This window comes from Rhinopithecus bieti, unplaced genomic scaffold (genome assembly GCF_001698545.2).
Source record: "Rhinopithecus bieti isolate Rb0 unplaced genomic scaffold, ASM169854v2 scaffold_980, whole genome shotgun sequence".
Taxonomy (NCBI): Eukaryota; Metazoa; Chordata; class Mammalia; order Primates; family Cercopithecidae; genus Rhinopithecus; species Rhinopithecus bieti.
The window spans coordinates 1,436,479-1,446,993 of NW_016803338.1; the positions used below are offsets into that span (position 1 = coordinate 1,436,479).

The 10,515-nt window shown below is 39.1% G+C and overlaps 1 protein-coding gene across 9 annotated transcripts in view; it reads right to left on the minus strand.

Annotated features, from left to right (window-relative positions):
• The window catches only part of SPATS2L (spermatogenesis associated serine rich 2 like), a 178,489-nt gene that overhangs the window by 88,172 nt on the left and 79,802 nt on the right, over positions 1 to 10,515 (minus strand). For all 9 annotated transcript variants that reach the window (XM_017876388.1, XM_017876423.1, XM_017876370.1 and 6 more), the window contains one exon: positions 7,874 to 7,934. In XM_017876388.1, the coding sequence (XP_017731877.1) occupies positions 7,874 to 7,912 (39 nt within the window). In that variant the 5' untranslated portion in view covers positions 7,913 to 7,934. The remainder of the gene's footprint in view (positions 1 to 7,873; positions 7,935 to 10,515) is intronic.

Genomic DNA, 10,515 nt, shown 5'->3' on the forward strand with positions numbered 1-10,515 from the left:
AAGGAGTGGGGGTGGGGAGGCAGGAGAAGCAGGAGAGAAACACTGTGAATTCCAATCATGTAGCCTGGAAAAAGCAATGCGATGCTAATCCTACAATAGTAAATTTCTTCTTATCCCCTGAAACTGATGCTGACATTTCCATTTATTCATTCAGTTCCTTTAGACTCCTTGTCTAATCTCTTCTAGTTGCCAAGCAACAGTAACAGCAGTTCTGTACGTAAGCATTAGGCAACAACTATTGTCAATGTTTCTCCTTTCTGTGAACGGGAAATTTAATGACCCTTTCCTATGAGAAAATGATGACAAGAACCTGTTCCATGGTGAAATCTGAAAGCTGTGTGGCTTGTGTTCTTGTTTGAATCCAAGGGTTGGACTAAATTGACTTCAACACTCCTGCAAAATTTTCCCAAAAGCTTGCATGGTTTGCACTTTCAAAACAACTACTTAGCATTAAAACTTGTCTCAAATCCCATGAAGCAAGTTATCTATTAAATGGAGTTAATGTTTAAAAGGTGCATAACGATGGGTTTCTTCTGTACCAAATGCTTGGATTTTTCTGACCACACTCCACCCCATATAAAGATTTGAACTATACTTCACTACTTTGTAAAATGCAAATCAAGAGAGTTACAAGAAAAAAATAATAAAATAGTATATATTGATTCAAAAATAATTAAAAATCTGCTCATCTGTTGGGGACAGACACCAGGACACACAGACATGAACACTTTCTATCTCCATTATCTGCAGAGATATTGAACATGTCACCTCTCTGGACAAGAGACTTTTCTCCTTTTTCCTATTCCTCCTTTTTTATTTTAATGATTCTATACAATTATTGTTTATAAACCAATTTAACTCTATAACAGCTCTAAAAGCTATTGCCAGTGAGTGGTGCAGCTCAGCAATGGCATTATAGTCTGAGCTGTTCCCCATTTCCATATCATCATATTGTCTAGTCTCGCTTACTTTTTGTAGGCTCAGCAATAGCTATAAAAGTTTGAAAAAGTCAAGTCCACTTTTATGTTCTTTTCTTATTTGGTCTTTTACTTTTCTTTCTAATCTTGGTTCTATGGGAATTTATATTTTGAGTTTCAAACTTTTTTTTTTTTTTTTTTTAAAGACTGAGTGTCACTCTGTCGCCCAGGCTGGAGTGAAGTGGCATGCTCTCGGCTCACTGTAACCTCTGCCCCCTGGGTTCAAGTGATTCTCCTGCCTCAGCCTCCTGAGGAATTGGGATTACAGGTGCCCGCCACTACGCCCAGCTAATTTTTGTATTTTTAGTAGAGACAGGGTTTCGCCATGTTGGCCAGGCTAGTCTCGATCTCCTGACCTCAGGTGATCCGCCTGCCTCGGCCTCCCAAAGTGCAGGTGTGAGCCACCGTGCCTGGCCTCAAACAAAAATGTTAATTAACTAGAGCTCCTTTTCCATTTTCTAATTGTGAAATAAACAGATAAGCTCCCCCAGATGCTTTCTAGTTTATATTGTTAAGAGCTCATAAAGCAGCTCTACATTTATTATTGTACTTGATGACTTTGTGAGGCAGATTTTATTATCATGTCCAATTTACAGATTAGGAAATTGAGGCCCAGAAAAGTTAAGTGGCTTATTTCAGGATGCTCAACTAATAATCTCTGACTTCTGTCTCCAAACTCCACACTCTTTCCACAGCCTTACCTTGTTGGATGTCACCTCCCAAGTGTACTGCGTCTTCCAGTGTGGCTTAGGGACCACTCATTGGAATTAGTTATCAGTGCATAATTGGACACTTTGCAATTATTAACCCCATTCACAAGGAACTTCTTTACTTTCCATCATCAAGTTTTACTACTGAATTGTATTCTATTTAAACTGATTTATGAGAATGCATTAAAAATATCTGACTAAAATTTCTATTTTATCTATACTAGTTCTAATAATCCTTTCTTATTCAATTAAAATTACATTTAAGCATTTGTAAATCTAATTTACCTTGGTACCCACATATTTTACACAGAAATAATCTAATGGTGACTATTAAGTCCTACACTGAAATCATCTATAAATTTCTAGTGTTCAATTTCTGTAAAAATACATTATTTGGAAAAGAAGCTATTAAAAATGAATAAGCCCCATATATATAAAACCTTATATATATAAAACCTATATATAAGATCAGATTAGCCCAAAGATTTTGTTCTGATACCTCACCTTCACAAAGTGACATTTGGGGAATTTTTTTCTCTCTTTACTTTTTTATTTCATGCAGCGGGATATGACCGGTTACTTAGCAAAGGACCTCATTTGGTATTGTGAAGCTTACCTGAGACCACCTGTATGATTATGTAAACATACAACTTTTCTGAAGAACCACAGGTAGTCAACATAAGTTACCCAAGTTTCTGTTTTTAGAAGAAATTTAAAACATGCTTTATTTAACAGCAAAAAGAGTACTAAAATGAGATGACATTTCCATTAACCTACATTTCATTTTTCAAGAAGACTTGAGATTTTGCAAAACATCGTAAATGGGAAATGAAGTCTCTAAAGAACTTAACAATTCAAGCAGGCGTGTTCATTCATTCATTATTCATTCATTTATCTAACTCTATCTGGGGGGTCAACTATGTATCAAACCCAAGAATAAGTAATAGTAAGAACCATTCACCGCCTCCAAGAAGCACATAGTCTCACATGGTGAGACGGAGCCACAGCCGACAATTACACTCCCTGGAATAACAGCTGCAGTGGAGAATGCAGAGAACCCCACAGAAGTACAAGCTGAATGACAGAAGAAGGGTGAATCATTCAGGCAGGGCAAGAGAAAGGAGAGAGGTGAGTCCCTAAGGAGGACATCCCAGACAGATGAAACAGCCTTTGCAAAGGAGGCAGACATATTTAAGGTCAGGGTGGTGACTGAGAGATGCATGGAGATGTGGCAGTGGATAAAGGTATAAAAGGTGGACTCATGCAGGGGATGTATGTAATGCTCAAGAGACCAGACTCTGATTGCAACCATATTTTCAATTTAATTCCTTATCGCTATAATCCAACAAGATAGAGATATTTTAAAATGAACAGTTAAAAGATTGTCAATTTTAAGTTTCAGTTGTCTTCAATATTAAACCTGAAATTATTAGCTACCTGCTCCTTTGGACTAAAAGCTGCATGAAGGCAGGAATCATTTCCTCACCAAAGCACCTACTCGAATTCATCCAATAGAGGACCCACTAGAGACAACTGATTAACTCATTTGATTCCAACACTTCTTATGAAGTAATTAATTTCTCACAGTGCTTGACTAGATACTGCATCAACGGCACTACAAAGATGTTTTATCTGATCTCTACAATCTTGTACTCTAAGACATAACAGTTGTTATTATTCTTAATTTTCATAATTAAAATGTCATTGCTCTGTGTGGCAGACTGAGAAACAAACTAATCATAAAAAGGCCATGAAAGCTAATAACTAAGGACAGTAAGTATACTAAAATAAATCAATGTAAAATTATAAACGATCAGAATTTTCAGTTGTTTATTATGGTTTATTTTACTGAGTTGAGAAATCGATTAACCTTTTGACATGGGAAGATGGAATTCACTAAATAAGTTACAGAAGCACTACTTCCATTTTCATCACCCTCTTTCAAAATAGTGCCAACACTTTGATAAGTTATGGAAATGCAGTGGGAAAACACTACTGTTAACTGTCACGTGGACATCTGACACTGCTCATGAGGAGTGGAATGACTGTGGCTCATAAGCCTATGCATGGAGCATTCACACTGAACCTCCATGATCTGTGCGCTGACAGATCAGCCTATTTTCCCTCATTGGCATGATGCCACCTCTGTTTTGAATAAGACACTCTAACACTCTAATGTTGGCTGCTGAGCCTACCATATTAGTCTGTCCACCAGCCATGCTTTGCAGGGATCAATTGCTATGAGTCTGATTCTTTAAAGCGCTTTTCCTTTCCATGGTCCAACTCTAGGAGCTGTTCTATCTCAGCAGATATTAGCAAAGGGGCTGCCGATCCTTGGTCAGCATCATGGCGCCCAACCCAGCTTCTCAAATTGGGGAATACATATTCTCACTTGAATATATGACTGTAAGTTCAGACATTATATGAAGAAGCCATGATATAAAAGGGACATCTTGCTGCTATTTTTAACTCAATGGCCAGTAAGTTTGTAAAGATACAGGAAAAAACAAACTCAGCTTCTCCTACTACACTCTCACAATGCAGAATACTTCTGGGGACCTCTGGTAACCCATATGTGTGGGGGACTTCTCTCCACCAAGCAATCCTTCAGCAGTGGATTCTTCAGCAGACATCAGCTGGGTGTTCTCCCACTTAGTTCTCCCAGTGTTAATTCTGACACTGTCCACTTGGAGATAGCATCAGATTCCACAGATTGAGAGCTCAGTTCCACAAGACCACCCCCCACTTCAGATTCCAGCACAAGCACAGTTGGCCCTCCATGTCCACAGGCTCCATATCTGTGGATTCAACCAATCACAGAACAAAAATATTTTGGGGAAAAAACAGTAAAAAATATCAGGAGTGTACTGAGTACCTATGGCTTTTGGAATCATAAAATCAAAATATCTTAAGTCAAACCACCATAAATCAGGGACTGTCTATAATTTCCTAGAGTGGCTCACAGAACTTAGGGAACACATTTACTGGTTTATTACAAAGGATATTATTAAGGTTACTGATGAACACGAGATAGAAGAGATGCACAGGGCAAGGTATGTGGGAAGGGGTTCAAAGCTAACATGCCCTCTCTGGGTTCACCACGCCAAACCTCCAAGTATTTAGCTCAGCCCTTTTGGATTTTTATGGAGGCTTCGTTACATAGGCATGACTGTTTACATCATTGGCCACCAGTGATCAATTTAACCTTCAGCTCCTCTCCCCTCCTGTCAGTTTGGTGGAGGGAAAATTCCAACCCTCTAATCACCTGGTTGGTTCCCTGGGCAACCAGCCCCCATTGGACGATATCCAAGAGCCCTCAGCCAAAGATCAGCTCATTAGCATACAAAAAGACGCTTATCATTTTGAAGATACCAAGGATTTTAGGAATGGTATATATATTTCATAATAAGTATCACAAAGTTACAATGATTTTATACTGAAATAATGTGTGGAATATATTATTAAATACAATGGATAAAAATTTTGCATCAATTTTTAAGACAACACGTTATAATACTCCAAGGAAATTGTATGTTGTCAGAAGTTAGTTTTGACCATGTGCCCAGAGACTTGGGGTAACACATCAGTCCTTCTGTGTCTTGGGGGCATTTTGATGGAAAACCCTGAGAAGCAGTAATATGTGGAAAGGGTACAGGCTTTAGAACCAGACACAGCTAAGTTTGAATCCTTGTTCCTCCACATTTCTTGAGAGTTTGACTTTGACCAAGACAAGTCTGACCTAAAGCCTCAGTGTCCTCATCAAACAGAAAGGTTATTTAATATGAAGATTTATAAAATATGTAGCACAGTCACTGATGGAGCCAGGTGAGATTTTTAGAAGATGTAAGATCAAGTCATACTCCAGCTTAAAACCTTCCAGCAGTTTCTTTCTGCTCTCTGAATAATGCCCTACATGGCAGTATCAAGGTTCCAAACCTTTCAGGACATGGACCTCCTTTGGCAGTCTGGTGAAGACTTTGGGGTCTTTCTCAAAACAACATTTTAAAATTCATGAAATAAACTGCATGTGATTACAAAGGCAACTACTTATATTGAAATATACTTAGAATATTCATAAAAACAAACATGCTATAGTAATATATGTACTTCTCTATTAACACATCAAATAACATCATATAGTAACAGGGTTCTATAACTATAGTAAGTTTGAAGTAGTGATGAACAAACAACATTTCAGGATATCTGCAACAAATGTAATTGAATATGAAAATGTCTGTGATTTTTAATTGTGAAAGTCACAGGCACTGCTGCTCTATTGTGGGTTTTTTGTTTGTTTGTTTTCTGAGACGAAGTCTTGCTCTGTTACCCAGTCTGGAGTGCAATGGCGTGATCTTGGCTCACCGCAACCTCCGCCTCCAGGGTATAAGTGATTCCCCTGCCTCAGCCTCCTGAGTAGCTGGGATTACGTGTGCCTGGCACCACACCCAGATAATTTTGTATTTTTAGTAGAGACAGCATTTCTCCAGGTTGGTCAGGCTGTCTTGAACTCCCAACTTCAGGTGATCCAACCACCTCAGCCTCCCAAAGTGCTGGGATTACAGGTGTGAGCCACCACACCCAGCCCTACTCTGTTTTTCTTTTTTCCTTTGCCTACATTCATGACTGGAGGAACTAGTAAATTTCATTTAGATATTAGTGAAGATAAAAATGTATTTGTTCTCATCTATATTCATGGACCCATGGATTGTAACCACGATCCCTTGGAGATCCACGGACCTGGACAGAGAGCCGGCATTCTAAGCGGTATTCTTTGACTTCATCTCCCATCATCAATCACCTTTGTCTGCCACACTTGGACCACACTGACCACTTGGCTCGTCAAACACATTCAACTTAATCCACCTTAGGCATCTGCTTTGCTTTTGTCTCTGTCTGGAATTCTCTGTCCTCAGATCTTTGTATGGTTGTTTCTTTCCCCATCTTTATCTCAATCAAATGTCACCTCCTCCAAAGGGCTTCCCTGACCACCCCACACAGAGCAGCCACCTCCCCTTGCCTCCCCCTTCATCACACCACCCTGCTGTTTTCTCCACAGTCGTTATCACTGCCTGAAACAATTGTGTTCATTTAGATATTCTTGTGTTTACTCTCTGCTTCCCTGCCCTAAAATATGAGCTCCATGGGAGCAGGAACTTCATCCACATGTTCAGCGCCATACCCCTGGCATCTAGAGTGGTGTTTGGGTCTATTACCCCGTTGCTAAGTGAAAGAAAAAATAGTAAGAGCTTCACAAATGTCACTTCTCTCATCCTTCACTCTGTATTTTTGGTATGGTGAGGATACAAAGAGATGAAAAACAAACCCCTGCCCTCACATGGTTTACAGTCCAGAGAAGGCTGTGGGGTGACACTGTGGAAGGTGCACCAGCACTGTGGTGGCTTGGGCTCCTGTCTAGACTCTCCCACATGCCTGTAAAACCACTGGCAAACCAGTGCTAGGGCCTCAGTTCCTATGGTGTCAGACAAATGGGTTGGACAAATTTATCTTCATGGTCTACAGTTTATGATCCTTAAGAGCTAACAGTGCAAGGCAGCATATGTGGCAAGTGAGGGATTCTGACCCTCAGTGGAGGACGCAGCATAGACTTGGAAAGAGCTCTGAAATGGAATCAGTCTCCAACAAATCATGAGAAGTGGGGATTTTCAGAATCATGAACTCTCAGCGTTGAAAGAAACGTCAAAGGCTGCCCAGCATGACCACCAGGTGTTACACTGGATGTCTCTCTGAGTCCCTTTCTGAAGAGATAATATAATACCCTTGCTCCTAGATGTAACCCAGCGTGGGGGTGAAGAGTATGAACTGTGGAACGGCACACCGCCTGGGTTCAAATCCCAGTTCTGCTGTTTACCAGCTACGTGAACTTAGCCAAATTACTTAACTTCTCTGTTTCTCAACTTCCACCTCTGTAAAATGGAAATAACAACAGTATCTTCTTTATGGGGTTATGGTCAAGAGTAAATGAAAAAATGAGTGTCATATGCTTAACATGCTTTCAGTAAACATTACTTATGATTCTTTCTGCTCAACGGTTCACTGGTATGGCAAACTTACTACATATCCCCCAAAACTATTTTCCCTTTCTCCATTGTAACTGAGTTTTTACCAGCTAGGGACTGTATTACCCAGTTTGGAGTTTCTGTGAGCCAATATATAACTTGATCTTACCTTTTCCTTGACATTCACATGAGTATTGAGTTCAGCCATCTTGCTTCTAGTGGAATAGGCCCTATAAAGAAAGAAAAAAGATTAAGTTTTAAAATTGATTTCTCAATGTGTTATTTTTTTACTCTCTTCTGACATAGTAAACAACTTCATTCGGTCATAATCATAAATATCATTTTAGAATATAAAAATACTTTCAAGCTAGGCATCTGACTTAGATATGTTCTAAAAGCATGTTACAATAACTCTAGAAGACAAAGTAAAATCTTTTATTCATACTGTATTGACATGAAAAATGACAAAGACAGATGGGAATTTATCTAAATTGTGTTTCTTCCTATTATGTAGAAGAAAGGTGGTCAAAAATAGAGAGAAGGGAAATTGTACCTATTTTAACTAAGTATTGTCATCACAGTCCTCACTGTCTCAAAGCTTTTATCGGCTCCTAGGTAATCTAACAAACATTTATTGAATATATCTCTCCTATATGTACATAACAATACCAAGCACTGCAGGAAGAAACAGGAGGAAACTACTCCAGGTTTAAACATAAGAATCCACCCCAACTTCTTTTCTTGTCTTTTTTTCCCCAACTTTTCTCTCTATCTGGAATGCTCTAATTTCAGATCTTTGCAGGGTTGTTCCTTTCCTGTAGTCTTTTTTTGGGGGCCGGCCTCAAAATCTTTTTTTTGAGCTTGTCTCAAAACAAATCTAAAGGAAAACCTACCTGTTGTCAGACTGGAATGCAGTGGCGTGATCGCAGTTCCCTGCAGCCTCGATCTCCTCAACTCAAGCGATCCTGCCACCTCAGCCTCCCAAGTAGGTGGAGCTGCAGGTATGCACCACTGCCCTCAGCTAATTTTTGTACTTTTTGCAGAGACAAGGGTCTCACTTTGTTGCCCAGGCAGGTCTCAAACTTCTGGGCTCAAGCAATCCTCCCCCTTCAGCCTTTCGAAACACTGGGATTATAGGTGTGAGCCACTGTGCCTGTCCTCTGCAGTCTTCATCTTAGCTCGAGTATCACCTCTTCCAAGAGGGCTTCATTGACCACCATATCTAAAGCTGCCACCTCTCCTGCCTTACTCAACAGAATATAACAGTTTTAAATTTGTTTTTTCACTTACTAACACATCATGAGCAACATTCCAGATCAATACATATGTATCTTCACCATAATTTTTATTGTCCATAATTTCTTAATCTCCATTTTCAAACGGACCCTTAAAACTGCCCATAATCCTTCTGTTTATTCAAAATCTTCAGGTTTTCTGCCTTTGTTGTCCAATCTCCTTTGTAAAGTGGCCCCCTCTGAGAAGATCTGTGTTCCCAAAATCAAGCTGTTGTGTTTTCTTTTCCCTTATCTGGTCAAAATCTTTCACCATTATAATGGAAGACAAATCTTAAGACTTTAACAGATTCAATCTTTTTGAAATAGAGAATAAATGACTTAAATGCACAAACAGATTGGTTCAGAAATTAGCAGCCAGTCAGGCCAACATATACCACCTATTTGCATGTTGAATGGTTTTTGTCAATCAAGAACCACTGAAACACTTTCTTATATTCTTTTGCTTTTGTTATAAAGAGTGTCCCCACCTCCAGAGTAGACACATGCTAGGAATAACTTGCAAAAATTCTCTGATTCCTCCCCACTATTTTATTTTACACCTACATCTTAAATAGAGCATAAATTCAGATCCATTATCTTTTGCTGATTTTAGGATGAAAGCTTGGTAATATGTAATGTTAACTCTATTACTACTCAAATTATTCTCAACTAGGAATCCAGAGAGACAAATTATCAAATATTAGGAACAGTAAGATTTTATTTTTATAAGTTTCTAAATAATACTGCCACTGACACAAGCATTTGGACATGCTAGCAGGAGAGACCCTGCATACTTGCTTCCAGTAAAGCAGCACTTTCCGAAATGCTCCACAAAAGTGCCCAGTCTATCGGTAAGTTCTATATCCCTTGACTTGGCATATAGGAGAATCAGTTGGTGCAAAAGTAATTGTGATTTTTGCCATTGAAAGTAATGGCTAACGCATCACCAAGACAGTCCTAAGCCAAAAGAACAAAGCTAGAGGCATCATGCTACCTAACTTCAAACTATACTACAAGGCTACAGTAACCAAAACAGCATGGTACTGGTACAAAACAGAGATATAGACCAATGGAACAGAACAGAGCCCTCAGAAATAATACCACACATCTACAACCATCTGATCTTTGACAAACCTGACAAAACAAGAAATGGGGAAAGGATTCCCTATTTAATAAATGATGCTGGGAAAACTGGCTAGCCATAAGTAGAGAGCTGAAACTGGATGCCTTCCTTACACCTTATACAAAAATTAATTCAAGATGGAAGAGAGACTTAAATGTGAGACCTAAAACCATAAAAACCCTAGAAGAAAACCTAGGCAACACCATTCAGGACATAGGCATGGGCAAGGACTTCATGTCTAAAACACAAAAAACAATGGCAACAAAAGCCAAAATTGACAAATGGGATCTAATTAAACTAAAGAGCTTCTGCACAGCAAAAGAAACTACCATCGGAGTGAGCAGGCAACCTGCAGAATAGAAGAAAATTTTTGCAATCTACTCATCTGACAAAGGGCTAATATCCAGAATCTAC